The sequence below is a fragment of the Phoxinus phoxinus genome (genome assembly GCF_949152265.1).
Source record: "Phoxinus phoxinus genome assembly, chromosome: 11".
Lineage (NCBI taxonomy): Eukaryota > Metazoa > Chordata > Actinopteri > Cypriniformes > Leuciscidae > Phoxinus > Phoxinus phoxinus.
Genome location: NC_136886.1, coordinates 28622056 through 28646878, shown reverse-complemented (window position 1 = coordinate 28646878; position 24823 = coordinate 28622056). Strand labels below are relative to the sequence as shown.

General features: G+C 36.1%; 2 protein-coding genes across 3 annotated transcripts; both read right to left on the bottom strand.

The window, feature by feature from the left end:
- Window positions 1–4632: 4632 nt before the first annotated feature.
- notum2 (notum pectinacetylesterase 2) lies at window positions 4633–12104 on the bottom strand. The gene is made up of 12 exons (XM_079628048.1): window positions 11972–12104; window positions 11490–11824; window positions 11197–11249; window positions 10546–10641; window positions 10388–10448; window positions 10213–10289; window positions 10038–10137; window positions 9161–9349; window positions 7638–7738; window positions 7386–7533; window positions 7136–7183; window positions 4633–5788 (listed from the first exon to the last, which is right to left on the bottom strand). The coding sequence occupies exons 2-12, from the start codon at window positions 11801–11803 to the stop codon at window positions 5488–5490; spliced, it is 1488 nt and encodes a 495-aa protein (XP_079484174.1). The 5' UTR covers window positions 11804–11824; window positions 11972–12104; the 3' UTR covers window positions 4633–5487.
- A 7956-nt stretch (window positions 12105–20060) lies between these two features.
- coq7 (coenzyme Q7 homolog, ubiquinone (yeast)) lies at window positions 20061–24498 on the bottom strand. Of its 2 annotated transcripts, none has more exons than XM_079628057.1 (6): window positions 24301–24498; window positions 23197–23375; window positions 22995–23109; window positions 22773–22912; window positions 20474–20542; window positions 20061–20354 (listed from the first exon to the last, which is right to left on the bottom strand). In XM_079628057.1, the coding sequence occupies exons 1-6, from the start codon at window positions 24389–24391 to the stop codon at window positions 20277–20279; spliced, it is 672 nt and encodes a 223-aa protein (XP_079484183.1). In that variant the 5' UTR covers window positions 24392–24498; the 3' UTR covers window positions 20061–20276. The 2 variants fall into 2 exon arrangements, with proteins under 2 accessions (XP_079484183.1, XP_079484184.1); XM_079628058.1 differs by having other exon boundaries at window positions 24225–24384.
- Between the last annotated feature and the right edge of the window lie 325 nt (window positions 24499–24823).

Below are 24823 nucleotides of genomic sequence, written 5' to 3'. Positions count from 1 at the left end.
CCATCAAGGATGTTAAGAGGATAAAAGCAGGTTTAAAACTTGCCCCATTCAAGTCAATAGGGTGCACATTTTAAAAAGAGGATAACACGGTGTAGGCAACACCGGTTTTTGTCGTTGTTCTCTGTATTGACAGCACTCCAAATTTACTAAAAATTGAGCTCAATGTTAAATTTGACCGGAGTTCTCCTTTAATGTGATGACCCAGAATAGATATAATTATCAGAAGCTTATTGAATGATAAGAAAGCATGATTTTTGTAAAGTATCACACCACAGCATGCCTTTCTTTTGACTATTCTGTAATGTTTTACAATGTACTACAAGTTCTGTCAAAATCCTGAACTAAAGCATAGGTTATAAACAAGGGCAGACTATAAAACGGCAACAATTTATTTAGGCTAACATGCTTTTCCCCTCTATTCTGTTTTTTGAAGTTCCCTGTCCTGTCCTCAACCACGTGTTACTCCACCCTCCAAGTTTCAACTTTGCACAGGTAAAGCACTGCTGCATGTGTGCAGTTGTGGGTTTGTGTGTGTAGATTGCTGCCAGGAAAAGAGGCCTAAGCAGGAAGACGTGTTTCGGCCACAACTCAGGTGATTTGCATGGTAAAGGAACTGCAGTTCGCTCACACAAACTGTGAATAAACCTCAGTTGGTACGATCACCTGTTTAGGCAAAAAACCATAGGTGTTTGTGGTTTTTATTTTTATATTTAATGACTGATAAGTGACTTAAGTTTGAGCTAAAAAAAAAAAAAAAAAAGACTTTATGCTCAAAAATAAAGAACGTGTAGCTACCTACATTTTTTTTTTTTTTTTTACAACAGAATTCGATGAAAAATAATTTGTCCACATGCATTGGATTAAAAACAATTACCGGTAATTGTTCTGTTATGTCATAAAAAATATGCACTTTACACTTTTTTTGATAATCCGTGAAAATTTAAAAAGAGAATATGGGCAAAAGCCAAATAATTTGTACTCTTTAAAACCAGGTCATAGATTGTTTACAGCTATCAAGCTTTGAGTTTCATCAAAAAGAGATCAAAGAGTAAGAGAGAGAAAAGGAACACACAACCCCCCACCCCAAAATCACAAAGAAAGCAACACACCGATGAAAGTTCATTTTCTCAAACCACCTCGAGTAAAAAAACAAAGCGATGCATGTCGTTATATGGAAAGTTTGTCAAAGTGCACGCAAGCATGCTTGTGCACTTTAAGACAGTGGCCTATGACCACTGTTGGATATATAGGCCTATCTCTATATATCTGTCGTTATAATTAATAGAAGTTTAGAGGAACACTGAAAAAAATAATCCATTGGATTTACTCAATTGAATAGTGGACATTGGTTGCACACAATTCAATTGTGTTCAATCGACACAAACTAGTGTTCTAGTCAACACAATGCTATCACGTTTTACTTAAGAACATAAAACCATTTAGTAAAACATACTAAATATAATTGGATAAATCTAACAGGTGACAGTCTCCCTTTTTTCAGTGAATGTTTGACTGTGGTTTTAACAAAAACAGGAAGATGTAACCTATCAAAACCACAATACATTATCTTGGTACAGGTTGTCAAATGCTGGAGGAAATTAAAACCCCCACCCGAGATCACATTGCAGATTTCACTTTGCCAAACAAGCATAAAAGGCAAATAAAGAAGATTAATATATATATATACAAATATTTTTAGCTTATTTACTACTATTGTGTTACCATAAAATATATAATCAACACTTTTAAAAAAGTAGTTTTATATTCCTCCATTGTTCTTAATTTGATCATAGTGCTTCATGGGACTTTAGTTATTTTATCACTAAATGTGTAAAGTACAAAGTCATGTTTGTATTGTTGACCGATTTTCATAGTAACAGGACTGAAAGGAACAGGATTGAGTTTTTAAGCAAAAAGTTATAAATTGACATATGCTCACATATAGCATACATGTTAATAGCATAAGGACACTGAGCAAATTCTGACTTACCTAAAGTTAATATTTTTTAAAATAAACAAATAACATCTAAGAAATAATTTACAAATGTACAATTTCATCAAATATACAGAAATTAAAATGAGAGGACTCTCTGAGGATACATCTCTGAAGGATTTTATATTCATTTGGCAGGCGCTTTTATCCAAAGCAACTTACATTGCATTTTCAAGGTACACATTTTACATTATTATCAGTTCTTGCTTTCCCTGGAAAACGAACATGACCTTGGCGTTGCAAGCGACAACACCACCATTTGAAAGCTTTTAAGATTTTAAGCATTATGTTTCATGCAAGGATAGAGAGTGGGGACATGCAACAAATGCTTTTTTTTTTGTGTGTTCTAGGTAGTTTTTTATTATTTGTTTTTAATTATACATTTTCAATTTGCAGTTAGCTTAATGTGCGGGACACTTTGCTTAATAATAAAATTTATTTAAGAGTTAATTTTCATGCACTTTTATACATATAATGTCCTGAGGACAGAAATGTCTCCCATTCGGTGCACATGGCTCTTAAATCAAAGTCTGTAATGTTATGATTCACCTCGGTTCATGGCTTATAAAGCTTTAACAAAGACTTTTGAAATATCTCTATGTGAGCAATGGATTAAAAAAAAAACTTCTAGAACCAACGTCGCTGATAGAATATCAAGTATTATTTGTGACATGAGGCATCGCTTGCATTGCTGCTCTAGTGGTTTAGCCTGCCCTGGTATCTTATCGAAAGTAAATTCAAGGTAAATGCTTGAGAATTTGCACCTGAGACATTGCATTTTTACACATAAAACATATATTTTAATCAGAAGAATAGCCAAGAGATGCAAAATAAACTAATGCATCATGGATGTGAGCGCAAATCTTTTCTACGTTCATTTAGGAAAAAGTTTTAATGCAATACACATTTTGTTCTTACTTATTCAACGAACATCTTCTGTGAAATATAGTAGATTCCTGAGTTTGTGTTCGCACATTAGCAAGAAATGTAACTGCTTGATAACCTTAAGTGACTTCAGACCTGAACAACAGTCAAACTGCTGTTCACAGGAAGCCAGTCTAGTCTTGTCTGTATAGTTGACCTGCTTCCCTCACCGTTTTGTATCTCTTATAATGAATTGTTTATGCATGGATATAGTTGTAAAATTCCCCTCAAGACATATTTAGTTCGAACACTGCTGAGAAGTGTCTTAGTCATGTCTTTGCTTAATAACGAATGTGAAAACAGGTGATTACTCTTTACCCATGAAACTCCCACTCAAAGTTTCCATTTGATTATTTTAGGAAATTGAAATTGGGGAAACAAAACCTGCCAGACATTGACATCAAGCCCAAAAGCTTTTCATTAATTCATCTATTCTCCAAACTGCTTATCCTCTGTATTCCAGCGTCTCGGGCCACAGTCGGGGGATGCCCTGCAAAGATGACCAGTAACAAGCTTTTCAACATCTCCATATTATTAAGCAGTGTCCTTTAAAGAAATCTAAGAAATGAAGAAGTACAATTCTAAAACACATTTCTGACTATAGCAAAAATAGAAATGCAGTTCAGTAATGCAGAAGTCTTGAAATTCCAGTCCATAATGTTCTGCTCAGACGGTAAAGGTAGTTCAATTTAGTTATCTTTTCAGTGAGATGACATGCAAACTGGTATTACTGAAAGCAACAATACAGCATTTGAAGAGTAGAAATAGGATATCTGATAAGATTGTGGTTGAGCACACATTTTTACAACTAAGAAATCATTCTGGGTTTGAACAAGAATAGCTCAGACCACATTTCAAACGGATCAATTCAATCACTGTGTTTTGTTATGTAGCCTACACTGTGAAAACCCTAATAAGTTGATTTGAACTCAATTGATTTGAGTAAACTCGTTCCCTCAATTTAATTGAGTAATGGGGTCTCCCAAAACGTGCATATTTAAGTTGACTTAACTTGGTGCTTATGTAGACTTGACTTAAATTGTTTAGTTCACCAAACTTGACGATTATTTAATGTACTTAAACAATAAAGTTCACTTAACTTAGTGTTAATTTCAAGTGTAATTGTATATTTAAGTAAGAAAGTAAGAAAATTTAACTGAAATTAGAATTTATTTTTCTAAAATTTATTTTTATATTGTCAAAAAAAAAGTTTTTAAGGAGTTTAAGGCAAAGCATCCTAATCACAGAAAACGTTCTGCCTGTTTACATAAAAAAGGGAAACACTTTACAAAATAATTCATTAGTTACCATTAGTTAATGTATTTACTAACATGAACTAACAATGAGTTATACATTTGTTACAGTATTTATTAATCTTTGTTAATGTTAGCTAATAAAAATACAGCTGTTCATTATTTGTTCATGTTAGTTCACAGTGCATTAACTGATGTTAACAAAATATAACCTTTGATTTTAACAACGTATTAGTAAATGTTAAAAATTAATATGAACTAAGATTAGTAAATTATTTGTGAAGTATTGTTCATTTATAGTTCATGTTAACTAGTTAGTTAACTAATGTTAACTAATTAAGCTTATTTTAAAGTGTTACCAAAAATAATAATAATAATAAATAAAAAAATCACTTGATTTATAAGCTGTTTTCCTCATGGGGACCAAAAAAATGCCAACGTCAAGGACATCTTGTACATATAAAAGTTTTCATTCATCTTTTATTAGTGTTCAAGATAATTTTATACAAACTATAAATGTCAAAAGAACTTGATGGATTACAGATCACGACAACAGGCAATTATGTGGATGAGAGATAGTTATATTTAAAGATGTTTTTCTTTTGTATTTGAGGATGGTTGTCAATATCTAATTGCACACTTAAAGCAAAAATAAACAGATACCACACTTATCCATTCACATTTATGACTCTCGTCTACAAAATAGACTACAGCGTCTTAAAAGAGCATGCACTTGAAATAATGAAGATACATAGCGTATAGAGTATTGTGGCAGGATGTTTGGAAAATGTGGTTACTGCACAGTTCTGCTGTCCTGTCACGTTTTTTTCTTCTTTTTTTTCTCAAATACATGCAGTTATTAGACTGCTCTCTGTTTTTCTCCAAAACATGATGCAAAAATCCTACTAAATCCTTGTTGATTCGCAACTTACATTCTTCAGATTTAACAGTAAATTCAGCTCTTTTAATTCTATTGGTACAGTATATGCTGTCAGACAGTTTTAGTTAAAAACATTGAATTCAGACACTAGTTCTCTTACTGAAGTGATGAATTAGATTATTTAGCAGTTGTGAAAACCATTGATTAACTGTGTCTAGAGGCGCTCAGGGTCGCTTACTTGGAGAACCCGAAATCATTCCTGTTGATAGAACGCGGTTTTAAAGGCAGACTGTCGGTACTGAAATCCAGTGACATGTTCACTAGACAAACCCAGGTCCATCTCTGGAAGAGCCCAGAGACGAAGCCACTGAACAATCTCGAATTTATGGATGAGGTGAACCGTGTCGATAAGAACACCACCACTCGCTAATGCTAATTTAGCCACCGTTGCTGACCATGCTGGCTGAAATATCCCCGCTTACATCCAAGCCTAGCTTTTGCAGGTCCAAGCCCATACTGGCCAGCACCTGGAGAAGAGTCATCTCCTGTTGTGTGGCCTGGTCAATCAGGGCTGGACAAGTTGGATTGCACTGTGGCCATTGACAGTTATCGATGAGATGAAAGGGACAGCCCTTCAGAGCGGTTTTGCTGTTCTTATTGGCCTCCTGAAGACTTTTGTCCCAGCACTGCAGAGCACGGGAAAGTGACGTCCCCTTGACCTGGAAATCCATCCAATTACTGAAAGAGAAAAAAATCTGAATGGGAAAATTGGCCCCGTTTTTTTTTTTTTTTTTTGAAAAAAAAAACACTGTTGTGTTTTCTACAACAGTGAACAGCACAGACCACGTATAATCTGATCTTTTCCTAGATACAGGTCTGTCTCAACCTCAGTCTGAACAGTCATATCAGAACTAGTGTGACCTTTACGTCACTCGTCTAGATAGTCACAATTCTGCCGCAAAAGATTTTACATACAAATGACATGATTTTTTATGTGTTCAAAGGACAAAAGCCTTCCAAATAATGAAAATAATATTATTCAAATAATAATTCATGTGTTCTTCAGGAGTTGATTAGATATGCAATGTTGCAATGTTGAGAAACCAGAAGTGATATGATTTCTGTAAATGCAGAGATGAAAAGCCGTGCGTCTCAGTTTTCAGTGATCGGCTCATGACTATAGTGGTTGGTCTGTGTGTGTGTAATTCCACAAACCTGGAAGACCTTCTGAACGTATACAAGCATAGGCTTATTTAGTAAGGAAAATTTTAAGATAAAAAAGAAGTATCAATGAGAATCAATGAATTATGAATAATTGACTGACATATTGAGAATAACATGTAGCCTAATCATGTAATCAATAAAAAAGTGACTGTAGTCTGAATACGAGAAAACGTAATATAATCGAATTAATACTTAATTACTTTGTAACTTTAATTGGGTTAGATAATGTTAACCTAGGCATTGTTTTAGCAAACGGCAAAATAGGTCTGAAATGGAACGCTTTTCACAATCCAATCAATTCCCAATAAATAAAAAATACAATCCTGCCCAACATTTTCAAATTAATAATGCTGTTTAATTAGGAAATAAATTAAACTATGTGCTTATGTGGTGCACTATGGCAAGTGCTTAAGTGTGGAAAGAGTGCATTCCCAATGTCATTTTTAGTGTACATACTATTTAATTAATATTAATATTAATTATATATTAAATAAATTATAACTATTATATTAATTATAATAATCTATATATTTTTAAGTCATCCTGCGGCCCCCTTGTAAGCTTGCTAATACCCCTTTAAGTGCACTTTAAGTTGCTTTAGACGAAACTTTGAACTAATTGGCAATTTAATGTCCCCTCAGTGTCTTTATAAGCAGCTTGAGTTTCACGGTTCACCTCACAAATCATCTGTCCCACTGCTCTCTCAGCTGAGCTCATAGAGGGAGCCATTAATTAAGTGTGAAACCATGAGGTGGCATTTTGGTGACACCTAGAATGCATCATGATGGACGAGTGTTCAAATGCAGGCGTATGAGCTCACCCATGAGGAGTGTGTGTCTCATTGTGCCTGCGTGTCCTTACCTTTTGGTTATCAAAGTGTGGGAAAGACACGAGGGGGCAAACACGGCCCTAAAACAACATACAGCAGGACATTTTAGTACACCCATGATATACAGCCTTGAGCAATGCATATTCATCATTTTTGCATCCTAATTTGAATATCATTGTTAATCAAATTGATATAACATTTACACTGTACATTACTTTTTATGACATGATTTTGACGTGATAATTCAACTAACTTAATACATTATGAAAGTAATGTACTCACGTAACATCTTTGAGAGAGTTCTTTAGCTCTTTTCCCAGGTTCTGCATGTAGGTCCACTGCTGCTCTGAGAGTGACTGGCCACCCATATAAATGTTCTCCACTCGTAACTGTTCCTCGTCGAACAACCACTGCACCACAAATAGCGGAGCTACAAAGGGACACATCCTTATTTTAAAGGAAGTTATTCTTATTAGCATTAGCCACTTCTGTGAGAATGTTTTCATTCATATCGCACAGACAGCACACCCTCACCGGTTATGTAGGAGTGCAGTTTGTGTCCAAAAAAGCATTGCCAATCCTCGCCTCTTTTATACTGTTGCTTGCACTTTTCTGGAACAACACCACTCCACAAACTAACAGAGATATTAAACCATCAGATAATAACAATATGTGGATGAGTTATGCACTGAAGTTTAATTCAAATGCCTAATTCTATATGAGAAACAGTATAGTTGCACAGTATGAGCAACAAAAGAAGTGCACTTAATTGTGCACTTGTAGTGTAATTCGAATCTTACGTTTTTTTGTACTTGCAGGTAATATAATATTACAGTTTTTCTTAATCGCTTTGGCTCAATTTTCAAATGAGACTTCTTTTTTCCCCCTCAAAAGTTCAGATCTCTCCACAATTAGTTTCTTGTTCATGTCAGATTTGAAAATCTTATGTGTGCAAAACAACAAGTACAATTGTCTACAACTTGCACAATGACTAAGTGCACATGGCTTGTTGATCTTTTGAGTGAAATTGTCAAACTCTTCACAACTTCTAAACATTCTTTCATCATATATATATATATATATGTGTGCGTGTGTGTGTGTGTGTGTGTGTGTGTGTGTGTGTGTGTGTGTGTGAGTGTACGGAGTTTGCTGACAGCACAATCACCACCATTTTTGAACAAGGAGGAACATCACAACTCCGAGCAGCAGCAGCTATACATCAGTGCTGTATATTTGTAATTTTACAGTTAAAGTAGAACCACCCCCCCACATTTAACAAATATTTCCATGGTGATAAAACATCTAAAGATTTTGACCCAGTGTTTTCAGGGAGTTACTACGTTTTGTAGACATGCAATAGAGTTGTAATGTTCCAGCAAAAAGTTGTGACAATTGCACTTACAGTTTAGAGAATATTAAGACTGTTTCGAAAAATGTGCCAAATTGATTGAGAAATAAAAGCTCACTTAAGTGTACATGTTTTTAACACACTTAAGTACACTATGTAATATGCTAAATTAAAAGTTTTACGTTTACAATAATTGCTTATAAGTACATTCAGCAGTGCACCATATTTCAAAGACAATAGAAGGTAACACAATTTACAGTGTCCTTGTTACACATTTTACATGTAGTTACTGTAGTAATAACTATGAATTATGCAACTAACCCTAAACCAACCAACCAACCAACCAACCAACCAACCAACCAACCATAGTAAATACATGTAGTTAATAATTATTACCCAGTACTTAAATGTGTAATTACACTGTAACACAGACACCTTAAAATAAAGTGTAACCCAATAGAATTTAAAATTACACATAAAGGTGCACTTAAGTACATAAATGGGTCAAAAAGCACTCGTTCAACTACATATTCAACTAACTGCATTTAATATAAATTATAATTATAAAAATATAATACATTTTCATTTAATTGTAAATAACATACAATTAAGTTTCCTAAATCATTATTCAGTTCACTCTTAAGTATTTGTGTAATAAACTGTAAATTAAAATGTTACCAAAACCCCATAGCTTGAGTGTATACTTTACCGAAGTCCTTTTTTTATGGCATCTACAGGGCTGCAGGAAGCACTGTCTGGACAGTCAGGAACTTTTTGCTGTTTGCTTTCCAGAAACCAGCCCGAGTCGACAAGGCCGCGCACCTGAGCATCAGCACCCAGCTGCTCCAGAAGACTGGACACCTTATCAATGTTCAGCAGCACACCTGTTCCACCGGCACTGCACGACAGAATAAGCACCATTCAATCCCAAAATATTACCTCAGCCCCCAAAATCGAGTTTGTCAAACCAATGAACTAAAAATATCGCTTTGAATATGAAATGACTTAAACATATGCTTTGGGAAAACCAACAAAAGCATGTTGCTAACCTTGGAAGAATCCTACATGGCAGGACACATATAGATAGTATGTCATTGTCTATATCATTACAGGCTGCAGTTAAACATTTAATAGACAACAGGATGTGCTGAAAATAGTGCTTCGGTCAGTGTATGGAGGTGGTCTTGTGGTAAAACTCAAGGGGTGGTCCATGGACGGGAATAGGATTTCATGGTAATCCAGATGGCTCTGTTTCAATTGTTCATAGCATCTTGTTATTAGATCTCAATGTGCAGCAACAGGTGTAATGGGTGCTAGTGTTGTCTGTTTATAAGTGAATTCAAGTCCAATTATGGGAATTATAATAGCTATAGTTCTTTATGGAAACAGCCACAAATATAATTGAGCAATAATAATAATAATAGTTAACCTTCAATCACATTTTCCCAGGCCAGACAATGAGGAAAGCTATACATTTGAATTTACTATAAATCATTTCCATAATTTGAGGAACATACAGAGATACAAATCAATGTCGTGAATGTCATGAACTTTGTCTTTTGGTTACATAGCCAGTGAGATCTCACCTCGTTCCTGCCAACATCACAACTTTGGCTTGTTTCAGTCCTTTTGGGGCGAGATCTTTGATCACCTCCCGAATGATTTGAGATCCCATGAAAGCATATTCTATGGCAGAATAAAGAAATAGAGCATCCTAATTTTGGTAACAAGTCAGACCAAATGTATCACTGAAATATGTACCTGTTTCTTTTCCCTGTTTGGATTTTGACGCAGCTTTGTTACCACTCCACACATCACTCGAACAGTAGGGAACGAACCTAGTCACATAAGGTACATCCGATAAGATACACAAGTCAGTTAGATGTTATTAATATAGGTGATATAAATCTCACTCTTGAATTTTTCAGAAACTTACACAATATTGGCATTATACCAGTGAGGATTTTCATTAGCTTGTGTTGATAGCAAACCACTCCCTGCAAATAATTGTTTTCATTAAGAATCACAGAAGGATGGCTTGCACCACTAGCTAGCAGATGTGTTGCTGTGTGTCTGGTTAATATCAGCCTATACCTTTGCGTGTCTGAGGCCAGTCAGTCGAGCTCATAAGTCGGGGGATAGCTTTGTATCTGGAATCGCAGGTCTCTTTGTTGTAGCAGCACCAGCCACCTAAATATGATTCATTGAAATTAACCACACATTAGCCATCCTTTGTGCAGACTTCAAAAGCGTACACAGGGACAAATTTACTGTATTTACCTTGTGATATAGAGAGGATACAGATCTACCATACAGTCTACTAAAATAATATTAGTCTACTATATTATTTTATTATTTTAACAAAAACAGCACAATGAATCAACGTCAGCCTGTTAGAACAGTTAAGGCTTATTATTATTACAATTACATAGACTCTCCCCCTCTATTTAAAGTCACTTCCTCTTGTTGAGGGACATTGCATTATTTATGTGCTCTCTTTGTTTTCCTTCTTGCATTGTTTAATGTTGACTTGGCTAATTCAACATAGCATGTTACTTTTCTTGTCCAGTGAAGCTATACAGTATCTTCTCGACATACTGGTGAACCAGCGGGATGTGGCGTAGTCCGAAAAAGCAAGAAAAATGACATGTCTAAGAAGATGACCAGCAGTCAAAATAACGCAGAGCACTGCATTTACGCCCGCTGACCTCTCTCGACAAAATTAACTTCGTTTAAAATACTCACCTTCCAAAAATATCAGCCATCTCTTACTTCCTTTGAACTCCTTTAAGTAAAACCTGTTGGCCACAAATAAATATAGATGGTCTAGGGAACATAGCCATATGAGGACATTTTCAAAACGGTCAAAGGACCGATATTTAATGTGACATCGCAACATTGGTACAATTTTGTGGCTAAAGGCCTTACAGTTCATTAACTTGACACATACAGTTTAATACAGTTTTCAAAACTGAAAACTGCCACGTTTATTAAATGCACCTCTGGCTAGCAGTGAAGATGTCATTGCTGTGTCTTACCCAGCGGCGGTACCGTCGTTGCATGTCACTAATGTGTTTTTAAGAAAGTACAGCTTCATTTCATCAACAGGCTTGTTGACAGATGCACTTTGATGGGTGGTGCCGCGACCTCCGGGATTTGCTTCTTTACTGGAATCGGCAGCACCTGCCAGCGCAGGGTTTGGGTCATCTTCAGGGCCATGTTGGGTCGCCTCTACAGCTTGGCTGTTAGGCTTCTTTGCAGGTTTTCCACCCGGCTTAACATTGCGATTGTTGTTCTGGCAAGAAATGACTCCCAGCAGAAGCAGGAACATAACATGACACAGAATATTCATATCAAATCCGACAGGACCTCCCTAAGAAAAGCCAAACAGAACAGTCTGCATGAAACGATTGATAGCAACATCTTCATTTTTATCATAAAGGGCCCATGGTTTGAAAAGACACTGCTTTTAATTAATTTAATGCCTTAATATGCCACCACCAATGAATTGAACACTCACCCCTTTAAGCAACTGGTCCTGGTCCCCTTGGTGTCTTGGAGAGCAAAAATCCTCAGGCGCTGCGGGATATGTGGTTTTTGAATTGATGCTGTGCTGGCGTCCTGAACAGATCCTTGTCTTTGGTTGTGGTCTGTGCTAGATTTTATAGTGCCACCATATGGGCAGCATTTCTCAACATCCCCTTTGAGCTGGTGCCAGCTCTGGGCTGCAACCAATGACACACCAAACCTGGATGTCTAATGGCGAGGAGAAAAGATAACATGCGCTCTCCCAACCATATTTCAAAGACTTCCCCTCCCCACCTAACTTAGTCTCACAACAAGCCCTCCCGCCCTCCCCTCGACTTTGATTTAAACACCTACATGGTTGAAATACCTGCATAACCCAGCAGCTACATGGCATGTGGCTCTAGGTCATTGGAGCAGACCTCTCCCATGCTCACTCTAATATGGAGAAACTCTTCACTCACTCCTAATAATCCTTTGAGTGTCTCTTCTGAAAATGTGAACTCTTAAATTAAAGAAAGAGATGTTAAATGGCAGTGAATTATGCACAGATTTACAAAGTATCTGCTGATTTCTATGCCAGGGATAAAGTGTGACCTTCACATAAAGCTGCAGCTGAGACTGATGCTGTCATTATCCACTCTGCTTGTCTATCATGGTGAAATTTACATGTAAATGAATTATGTTGTGTAAAGTTTGTTACATCTTCAGCATGGGAAACCTTTTTATCTTTGCATCTGACCAATTCAAGTATTATACTTCCATCTAAATATAAGCACTGTCCCTTGCTTGACAAAGGTCTCTTTATTAGTCTGTGACATGATCATTTTCTACAAATATTGTGGAAATCAATTGTCAATCCAGTTTTATCCAGAAAGGATTTTTCCAGTTTCTAAAGTTGTATCCAGTTTTTTTCGCTGGCTATAACTTAAAAAAGATTGGTATACTCAACAAGAATCAATAAAAGGTAAAAGGAATATTATTTCTAAATTATACATTTACAATAAAACCAACAACAAAATCCTACTAATACATATCTACACTGTAAAAATATATATGATCATTCAGTTATGACAACATATGTTTTTACATTGCTTTAACTCATCAAAATAAGCTAAGCAATTTTCAACTTTTTTAAAATAAGTTATTCAACTAATTTTTTAAGTCAGTTTAATGTAATTTAAGTTTAAATGATTTAAACATCCAAGTTGATTGTACGTAAATCTAATATGATATGATATGATATGATATAATAAAATATTATGATTGCTTAACCTGGACTTTTTTTAGACTGCACAGTTTTAGACTCAAGATGTGATACCTTTCATTGTGTTTTAAGACCTGAAGTCTTTAAAGTGTTGCCAGAATGCTTTAGATATGTGAAAATATTTAGACAAAAATGTCTAAACAGCTAATCAAATGACATTTCTGAATTTGATCTACTGAGCTTAAAACATTCTTCATTCTTTCTGTATTTAGAAGCACGCACAGTGCTCCTGTCTTCCCAAAATTCACTGCAACAATCTGCGAAGCAGACCTCAAAATGCAGAAAAACAGAGAACGAAAAGGTGTAAATCCTTCACCTGCTTTTTCCAATACAAGCCAGAATGTTTTGAAAAAAGCTTTTAGATGGCATTGCTTTGTCTTTCTTTGTCTTTGATATCTGCTTCAATAGATTTTTTGCAGAAGCTGGCTAGATGCTGCAGATAGTTAGACTTTGTCTGTGGGTCTGAACCCGAAGCAACTCCGTGCGGCTTTTGACCAGAAATGACACGAAGAGGAACAGATGACCCATAATGTCTGATTTTCGTTAAAAAGGAAACCAATTCCATATCACTGCATAATCAAGTGACCAAACCATTGGCCAGCAAAGAACTAGAACTCAGTTTTGTTTGGAATGTACAGCCAAGGTCAGTTCCTGACATTAAGCACTTGAGTGGTCCGAGCACTTTGTCTGTGTCCGTGTGTGTGTCAACACTGCATTTGAAGGCAGGCGAGTGCATTTCTCAGCTGACAGGCATCAAAGCATGCCGCGCCTCCGAGAACTGTATAGATCTGATTTTCAGAGCAGAGTAATGTGTAAAGGTCGTGATCCAAAGGGATCACATCATCTAAACACCTAAACTGAATGCTTGCGATTTGCACACCACAGTTGTTCGGCTTGTCCAGTGCATGTAGATCCAAGTTCATCTAGAGCTGTAGGTTGAATTGAACCATGGGATGTATGGGATCATTTGAAAATCTTAGATAGTTTTAACTGTCAGCAGTGCTCAAGTGCATTTTATGAGAGAGAAATATATATGCAAAGGTGCAGGTGACTTGCATGCTCACGGTGTAAGCCCCAAGAGGAGTGATGATTTTTGCTGAGAACAGTTCGGTGATTATGGCTGTCTGTCATCAGCACTGACATCTCAGGCTTTGCTGGATTGGTGCAAAGTGTGAGACGCCCACTAAAGTGCTGAAGCAGGCGTTATGGTAGATGACATGTTAACCTTCTGTAGGCAGTCAATGGGATTGATGGCCCTGGCAGGCTCCATGATGTAATAGCCATAGAAAACAAGTGGCATGATTTGAATTTTGAGATTGCACAGCAAGAGTGCAACTCAAAAGTCACTTTCATCATGCAAGAGCTTCATCGCATCCTTCCACACCCAACTGAGGTGAATTAGAACGTTGCAGGTGTGTAGTATTAAATGGCTGGACATACTACACCTGTTGCATTGGTCTTTGACCTATATGATGCACTAACCACTGTGAAAACGATTTACTTGTGTGTTGCTGAACAACACAAGAATTACAATTCTGTCAGTAATTACTCTCCCCCTCATGTTGTTCCAAACCCGTAAGACTTTAGTTCATCTTCGGAACACAAATTAAGACATTTTTGATGAAATCTGAGAGCTGGCTCACTTCTCGTCGCTTGATAAACTTAAGGTTGAGCCACTGTAGTCACTTGGACTATGTCATTAACAATGTCTTTATTAACTTTTCTGGGATGGCAGATCGGTTACCTAGCAGCCTATAAAGGAATGATCCAGCTCTCAGACTTCATCAAAAATATCTTAATTTGTGTTCCGAAGATGAACGTGTGGGTGAATTTAGGCTTTTATTCACATATAAACATTCATCAACTCAGAAATCAGTTGTGGTTAACAGAAGCTCAAACATGAGGTTCATTCTCGTGTGTTAAGCAGCATGTTTGAGCTTCAGCAAGAAACAATGAGGTTTGTAGCATGTCAAGCAGGTTCAGTTGAGCTTCTGTTTATGTTCGCTGATTAAACTAAACCGCTTAATTCATATTGCCATTGAGTTTCCTAGGTTAAAACAGATCTAAATCCTGAGCACTATTGGGATACGTAAGTGTTTGTTAGAGTCAAATTGGGTCATGTGGGGCCTTATCGAATGCTTGGGCAAATAGCTTGAAGAGCTAGCCCAAACTCATGACAGTGCTGAGCAGCAGAATGGCCTTGAAGTCATGCTGGTGAAGCCACACTCCTGTCAAAGCCATTGACTAATGTTCCCTGGGGTCACGCCACCCTCTGGCCTCACATAAGCTGCCCCATCTGATCCGAAATGCAGCCGTTGGAGGTGCCAACACAACTGTAGGCTCCTCAAACAATGTCATGACTTACAAAGACAAACATCTATACATTCATATGCTCACCTGTTCTATGCGCTAATGTTATTACACCCCAACTCATGCACTTATACTAATGGAGTGGTGGCCAAACTATACGCCACAGTTTGGTCATCAGTTTAATACGTTGAGATTTCTGTATAATATACTCATTAACCTGCAAGGTCTAAAAATAGTGACAGCATTTGGTTAATGTAATAAGCCAGAGAGTATAAGGAAGATACATTAGTTTGACTTACCGCATAACAACTGACTAGGGTTTACAGTATAACATGATCAGACACACTTTCATCTTATGTATAAAAATACCTGACAGAGAGATATGAGCTAGAGATGGTGTTCAACATTATAGTCAGGGATTTATTGGATGCTTCAGATGTTGCCAAGAAACAAAATGATGTGCATCCGAAAGTTTTCATGGTTTGTGTGGATTTATATTGCCATTGTACTCAAAATTTACAGCAACAATTTTTCACAGATACAGGAGCCATAATGTTTTGAATTTTTTAAGTCTGTTTTTGATGCCGATTTCCTCAAAATATAAGTGGATTCCTCTGAGAGGTGAGTTTAGGCAAAACAGTCCTTTCTCAGATCGTGTTGAAAAACACACCGTCACATCACATAATTATTAATGCATAATTATTAGTCCGTCTTTATGAATGACGTATATGTTTCCTGATGTATGTTTCCTAATGAACAAATTAAAGCATTTTAATTTGACAAATGTAAAAAAATACTTAAATACTTAATCTTGCGTGTAATCCTGCTTATTACAAATAAATATAAAAATTAATTTGAATAATTTTGAATCATCAGGGTCCAAGCACCAATGGCTCATGTGCCTGCATTTTTCCAAATAAAGTATTGAATCTTCAATGATACTAAAAGTTAGGTTTTAATAAAAGAGCTTACAAAAAGGTATGATATTTACAAAACAGACTGAATGAAAAAAATATTAAGCCATTCAAACTGATGGAAAAAGATGAAGTTTAAAGGATGTATTCCTTTGAGAAAATTGGTATTGTATTAGCTCTTCATCTGTCAGTATTATTGAGATAAATGGCTGATCATATAGAATTTAGTATCAGCTGACCATCAGAAATTCATGACATTTGGCATGTTTCCTCAGGCTGTCATTTTGTCCATATGTACCATTGTGAAGTTTGGACATTATATTCACAAGATATAAGCCAATTTGTCACGGGTCACACCCAAAAATATATCAAAATTCTTTTGATAACTTTTTGTCTGGAGTATCTTGAGATGGTGGATACCCAGTTTAGTGTGAATTGGACAAACAGCTAATTGGACAAGCTTAGGAAATAAAGAATTCTCATGATAGCAATTTGCTTATCATAGCAGCACATTGTGGCAGATTCTTACAAACTTTGGTACACAGGCAGTTAGTGACAACATACAAACATGTTTATTTCTGAATAGTTGGCCCTGATTTGGCATTATTAGCTGCTGCAAACTGACTAGTTGCTGGGATCAATGTTTGTTAGTTTATCCAAGTAATACTTGAAAACCACAAAAGCAACACCCCAAATTTTTATTTGCTTTTATATTTGCATCGCTAAGATGCTTCTAAATTCCTTAGATAATTGTAATCTCAAGATGACATGTGCCAAATTTCATGCAAATCAAATAGGGGTTTTTTTGGGCAGGAAATGACAGAAAAAAAGTGTTTTGTTTCTAGCCTTTACGGTTCCAAAGTTATGATTTAAAACATAGATAGTGGTGCACATTTAGGACCATCCTGCCAAGTTTGGGGTCTCTATGATTCACGGTCTCTGACTCTCATACACTTTTAGGGCAGAAAAATAGAAGAAGTTAAACAGATCAAACACAGTGCTTGCATGGAAACCGAATTATTATGTAGCTAACATCTGCCAAGTTGGATGAAGTGATCATGCATTTAAAAAAGCCTCATCACACTAACAGATTGTGAAGTGAGTGAGATTAATTGAGTCAAACATAGACTGATATTATATTTATGATGACAGACTGAAGTGGTAAAGACAGGATCTGCTTGTGTTGGCTCTGGCACTGTGGGACATGCAACAATCTGCAGCAATGGGAATTTTTTTTGTTTCCATTTATTTTTCAATATTATCCATAACAAAATTAAATATTGTGGTGAATTTTCCTTACGCAAACCTGATTTAATGATTAATTGCATAATTTTTCCTAATATGATTGTCTCTTTATAAACATAATTCTCTCTTTCTAGCTAAAAATTTGGATTCCTTGGTAGCCTACTTCAGCTTGTTACTATAGGGTCATGAGGTTAAGTATATATATATATATATATATATAGGCCTATATATATATATATATATATATATATATATATATATATATATATATTATATATTATATATATATAGACCGCTGTAGTTTTGTTTTCTTTTTTGTTATATTCAACACATTTATTTTTCAAAAGCATATACATGTTGATACTGCAAGAAAATGTAATTCTAGTTTTGATTAATTAAACATTTCCTTCACAATATAAAACCATGAAAAACTGGTAGGTTTAAAAAAAACTTGCAACATTAAACTATTTTTAGGCATTAGGCTATATGCATGCATGGCATGTATTTAAGACATTCAGGGTTGCTAATAGCAGCCTGATCTCATGAACATGTGTCTCTATAGCACACATTGTGTTTATCGTGCAATTTATACACGTTTATTACGTGTAATTCACACGCACCCTGACCCCAGACCACTGATCCTGACCAAACGTGTAATAGTCGCACCCCACACCACTACTAAACCTAAACCTACCCATGCGTATCCTATGCACGTAAAAAAATATTTTCGCGTATAAATTGCACGATAAACACAATGTGTGCTAGTGCTATGGAGACGCATTAAATGTGACCGGGCGAACTAGAGCTGCTAGGGCACCACCAACTGAAGGGGGCGCCAGTGAGCGCCTCAATGTCCCTGTTAGCACAACGACACTGCATTTTAGCACATTTTCATCATGTGCTAAGAACTTTAAAGAGCTGAATATTCACATAAATAGATGTAAAAAAAAGACGGCGATCAGAAGTCCAAATATTTAGCCTATATTGAAATTCTATATTTAACAAATTAATGATGGCAACAGCGTGTTAGGGCATTGTGGGGATAGAGAAATGGTCAACTAGAAACTAAAGTGGAAAAACAATTTACAATCAATGAGTTTAGATTTGTATATTGTGAACTTGTATCTTTGAAAATTTTATACAATGGCAATCAATATGGATGTGCGACTGCAGTGAACAGTGAATGGAAAAATGAATGTACATAAATTAGGAAATAATTTCAATGCTTATTAAGAGACAACTTTTACAGATATATAATTAGTAAAAATAAAATAAAAATCAGTGCTTAGAAGCTTTGCAATTTAGGTTAGTGTTTAAGTGGAGAAAGAATGCACTCTGTAGGGCAACACATGACCCCAATGCCATTGATGTGTACTTGGTTTAAATAAACACTATTTAGCAGTCTATTAGCATAAGCCAAGAGATTCATTTACATCAGCACACTCTGAATTCTGAGTTTTGGAGAAATTAACACATCTAATGAAGCAATGTGGCGTCTCAGAAGGGTTTGACAGCTGTCATTTACACAATGCTATTCTAAACAAAATCAGCAACAATGGACAGTTGTTTAACCTCTTCTCAATCCCTTTGAAATTTATGAGTGTTTTGCAACAGGAGCTAAACCGAGGGACATGATTTATGATTCATGAACACACACGTCACTGTGTATTTATGTGAACTAGAGAGCACCAGTAGTTTATCTCAGCATGCAGCAGTATGGCTGGAAGGTGATGTCATACGAACACTGAAACATCTGATCCTTTGTGACGTGGAAAATTGGTTTACAGGAAAGACAAACTGCTCAGTTCACAGAATCTCTGCTTCAGAAGTGTCAGATGTTACATTCATGTCTGTTTTCATGTTCCTGTAGTTCAAATGGTGGAACATAAAACTAGCAATTTCAAGGTCATGGAGTTTATTTCCAGGAAACGTATGCACTGTAAACTAAAGTGCTTGTTACATTAAAGCATGTAAATGTCTTCCACTGTTCTCATTTAATTTCTTATGATCTTAAAATATTCAGACAAATGTTGAGGTCTGGCCTTCATAGCAAGGTAGATTTTCATCGAGCTCTCCGTTACATCTCTTGCATTAAATGGATAACCCGCCCCCTAAAAAGATGCTATAATATGCATTTCATATTTCATTACTTCCAATCATTTCAAATCACTTCTATTCATTTCAATCTTCAAGCCCAAGTCATCTGACTTTACTTAAAACATATCATCAAAATATAAACTTTTAACTGTGATGATGTCATATTTAATTTGATCCTGCTATGGTTTCTGTTATAGCCTCTCTGTTTAGGATGCCCTCTCCAGGTCAAATAAAACATAAAACAATGATTTTGAGAATACATTTATTTGGGGTGGATAAACAGTTTTGTGAGACAAAGGGCATATTATGTTTGAATTTTTTAATTATAAAACTTGTGGATACCAAAAGTTCTTTCAGGATCATTTAAACTCTTTCAAAATGTGCTCTCTTTACATCAACTGTTAACTATACCGTACATGAATGAAAAACAAAACCATATTTACATGTGATACGTTGTTAAAATGACTCTAAATACGCTGAGAAATATAGATGGCAGCTTTACAGCCAACCTGTATTGCTGTTTTCAAAAGAAAGTATCCTGGCACCTAAAGAGGAAAAAAACACATTAATAAAATACTTGACATGAAAAAAACACACACTGCAAAACAGTGTAACATGTACATTTCCCATGATTCAAACAAGGAAACCCACATACAAAACTCACCGACTCAGCGTCATGCTCCAATCCGGTGTCATGATGTTCTATTTCATCATCACGAAATTCTTTGATAATCTGATTGAATTAAAAACATTTCGTTTATGTTTTAGTGTGTGTTTTAGATATCCACCTTTTTGCACTTTGCTAAAAAAAAATTAAAACAAGATGAAGTCACCAGATGCACAAGTATTCTAAGTGAAGCACACTTGCTTTATTAGTATTTTTTTAATGAATAAAATATCACAGAAAGTTTAAATTAAACAAAGGTTAGTGTCATAAAGAACGACAAGTCTGGTCAAACAATTGCATTTTTTGAGATTACTGGCTGATTTCGGGAACAGAATGAACAAACCTCCATTACCAAGCCACTCTGGTTTCCTAGTATAAAATTACATGAGCCAACACAACACCTTTTTACCATAGTTAAAGGAATTTGGAAAAAAAGGAGGTTTGTATGTGTCCCAAGGTTCAATCTTTAAACCTTGATGGACAAAATGGCAGATAGCAACAGTGCAGCGATTTGATTGGCTATTTGGGCTGTCAGTCATCTCAATATACCATTGCAGTGATATACTGTTAGCGAACATCCTGACGCTGCCTACACTGCTGAGAGCGGCATTTAGATGAATATGCAAACAAGTGCTGCGTAAGGAAGCTTGTTTCCACCACAGAATCCTTTTTTTTTCGCGCAATTGCGAGTTTACATCTTGCAATTCTGACTTTTCAATTCTGACTTTATAACACGCAATTGTGAGTTTATATCTCGCAATTTGGACTTTATAACACACAATTGTGAGTTTATCTCGCAATTCGCACTTTAGGCTATAACACGCAATTCTGACTTAATATCCCGCAATTCAGACTTTATATCACGCAATTCTGACTTCTGTGGTGGAAAAAAGCTTCCATAGCTGCGCGCTTTCCTCTCAATAACAAAATAAACACCACAAAAAGGGCAGTAGTGAGAAAACCGCAGTTTTCTGCAACAATATGTAATTTTATGCATACAGTGTTAAACATGAAAAAATAAATAAATGCCGAATTCAATTACAAGTACACTCCAATTTCTACTATAAAGTGGCTCTCCAGTTTGTTCATGTTATTACTGTCATTTTGAACAAATCTTTAATATGACTCGGTACTACCGAGTTGTCTCAGACAGTGATTCGTCTTGGATTTTCTGTTGACCGCACATGCGCAACATCCTATGGGTTCTGTACTGGAAACAGAAATGATTAGTTCATCTCTCGAGTCTTCGGGTTCGGGTCCGAGTCTTTCATTCTTCCTGTCAGACCCATAGAGGCTATGCTGGCGGTACCAGTAAGAGAAATGATTAGTTCACCTCTCGAGTCTTCGTGTCTGATTCTTCTGAGTCTTTCGTTCTTTTGTCAGAACGAATGACTCAAAAGATGAATGAATCAATTCTGTATCCGGTACTGACTGCATAGCTCAGTCTATATGGGGCTGTCAGGTGATGAACGAATGACTCGAACCCGAAGTCAATAGACTCGAAACGTGAACTACTCAACTCTGTATCCGGTAAGACAGACTGCATGAGGATGTCACGGGATGAACGAACAGCTTCGGAAGGTGAGGTAAACTAACAGACTGCAAAGCCTGAAGACCAAGATAAAATAATTGATCGTTTCTGTTTCTCCTAATTTGGCCTTTTCCTTGCATTGCAATTTTTTCTCTTATTCTAAATGCGATCAACATTTTATGTGTTTGGGGAATTTGGCTAACATGTAACATTTTAAATATATTCTGCTGAAATTAACGAAATGACTCGGAAAAAGATTTGTTCATTTTGATGAACGAGATTCAAAGATCCGAGTCGGGAAAATGATCCGAACTTCCCACTACTACAATGAACCGTGTCAAAGAAGGCGGAGCCCTAGAGCACACCCACCTTATTATGTAATCGCCACTGACCAATGGTAGTTTAAAGGCATTTACCAGCCGGAGTGAATTTTTACAGAAAGTTTCGAACTCCCGAAACAAACTTTGTTTTGGCCTGATTTTGTTCACACCAATTCATTTGAAGTATATCAAGCCCTTTAAAGCAAAGGATGCAAATAGAAGTGCTGCTTCAGGGTGTAAAAATCTCGGTGCTCTTTGGATGGGATATAGAATCTAGTTAGTTAAATTAGGAACTCCAAGGCACTCGAAATATGTGAAAAAAAGTTAAAAAGCCTTTATTGATGAATGGCTCTAAACATTAAAAATGGTGACATTTTTGGTGACATATATCAAGCCCTTTATTGTAAGTGTGCAAGCACAGCACTGGTATAAGCACACACATTACCTGTAATAACTCTGTATATCTCTCTGGATCAGTCTCCATAAGTGTTCGGATTTGGCTGTTGTAGTGCTCTGAGATGCTCTCCTCTACTGCAACAGTGCAGGCCATGGCTCCTTCCTTACCCAGAAGAGCAGTACAGGCCCCTGAAACCACGGAGGTAAGAGTAAATTATTACAAGCTACAGTGCAAAAGCAAGAAAATAAGCATGCATCCATGAGAACGTACCTAATGCAAACCCAGCAATATTCCATAGCGGCAACAATAATGTTGGTCGAACCCGATGCTCACCCAGGATCTCGTTGAACTTTTCCAAATGTATTTTCTCTTGGTCCCACATATGCTGCAGATGTGAAAAGCACATTTACACCAGTTATTCCATTAAACTTGGCATATGTGCATTTAAAGTCATCAGATTGACGTTCAGTACTTGGATTAGAGGCCCTGTCTGAGTTCTTCCGAGAACTGCCATCTGCCCAGCATAGATGCGATTGGCTCCGTACTCTCCTGCATGGTCAACCCGCAACATACTGTCCAGCATGGCTTTCTCCTCTTTGTCACGTGGTGGAGGAAGGACGCTGTATCGTCTGCATAACACGGAGCCATTTACTGCACACATACAAACACAATAACTCTGTAAGACAAAGAACACTCACTTTACCTCTAAATACACAAAAGGTTGGACACTCCTCACTGTTTTTATTACTATTTCCACATTTTTAAATAACAGTAATCACTTCACAAACTACGAAACAGCTAAAATGAAAATATGGTAATTTCTGTATGTTGTAGTAGTGACCATAATGTACAGTCTGTTGCACCCAATACTTTTTTATAAGCCACTTTTTTTATTAAATATGTATGATAAACTATGATATAACATAACATATATTATATAGGCTAACACAATGAGATTTTTGGCATGTTCCACATCAAAATATATTTGACCTTCTCAGAAATGTTTTAATTACACAACAATTGATTGAATTTATATTCAATTAAGGGATTACAAACTAAATATATTATATAATTGTAGTTACCAAAAAAACAATATTCAGCAGTGTCCAATATTTTGTGTGCAACACTTTAGTAGCAAAACTGTAAACCCAATAGAAAATAAATAGAAAATTAAATTTCAACATTTCAACATTTTCTGAAGGCTAAGCAATTCCAAACTGTCCATTTGTTGAACCCAGTTAGTCAATTTATATACATTCAGCACATTAGGAGGACAATAATAATTTGGACACAGTATCATCATTCACATATCTGTATTAGAAAAATGTAGTCCTTGTGCAAGTTTCTTAAATATTAAGATGATTAAGATGAACTACACAATTTCTAAAATAAAAAGTATACCATGTCATTTAAATAACGAGTTTATTTTTTTTCTTTCTTTCACTGTTCTTATTACCAGGTTAAGACCATCATTAAAAGTAATAATTTCAACAGTTACACCTGAAGTTCGAGGAATTGTTTTCTTGACATCAGTGTGTGATCCAGCTGTCATGAGCTCACACATACATGCACATACCTCTGTTTACTGCGCGACAATTCCTTACGCTTGATGGACAGAAAACAAGACTAAGGTCAGGCCTCAACGCACACTTCGCGGCTCTCTGCATGTCTAGAAATGATACAATTATATATCGCACTGTAAAGAGAAAAATTATATATTAGCACTGAAGGTTGTGGCGCTTTTAAGTGACGTCATCGCGTCGCTACTTGCTCGTGCATGCTAGTGGATAGGGGAAAAAAAGAAAAGAAAATAATTGTTGGTGAAAAGGGCACACAGAGAAAATGGGTTGTGGAAACAACCATACCAAACAAAGAAAACTGTTTGTAAAGAATATGTATCACAAAATTATGGAAGCTTATGAGTAGCAATATTCAATTTGATATGTAATATGCAAAATGACAATTCAATATGTAAAATGGCAATGCATTTCTGTAATTACATATACATTTTCCCATACATTTGTGCAACGTTTGGTGCAAAATGAAAATGAAAATGCAATTATATAATTTACATTTGCCATTTCATACACTAGGTTTAA

Excerpts from the sequence above, each read along its gene's own strand:
- coq7 (XM_079628057.1), bottom strand. The coding sequence starts at position 24,391 with ATGCAGAGAGCCGCGAAGTGTGCGTTGAGGCCTGACCTTAGTCTTGTT. Across the intron at positions 20,543-22,772 it reads GATATACAGAGTTATTACAG|ATTATCAAAGAATTTCGTGA; the intron begins GTAATGTGTGTG and ends TAATTCAATCAG. Across the intron at positions 20,355-20,473 it reads TGGAGCATGACGCTGAGTCG|GTGCCAGGATACTTTCTTTT; the intron begins GTGAGTTTTGTA and ends TTTCCTCTTTAG.
- notum2 (XM_079628048.1), bottom strand. The coding sequence starts at position 11,803 with ATGAATATTCTGTGTCATGTTATGTTCCTGCTTCTGCTGGGAGTCATT. Across the intron at positions 11,250-11,489 it reads AACGACGGTACCGCCGCTGG|GTTTTACTTAAAGGAGTTCA; the intron begins GTAAGACACAGC and ends TGTGGCCAACAG. Across the intron at positions 7,739-9,160 it reads GCCATAAAAAAAGGACTTCG|TTTGTGGAGTGGTGTTGTTC; the intron begins GTAAAGTATACA and ends TATCTCTGTTAG.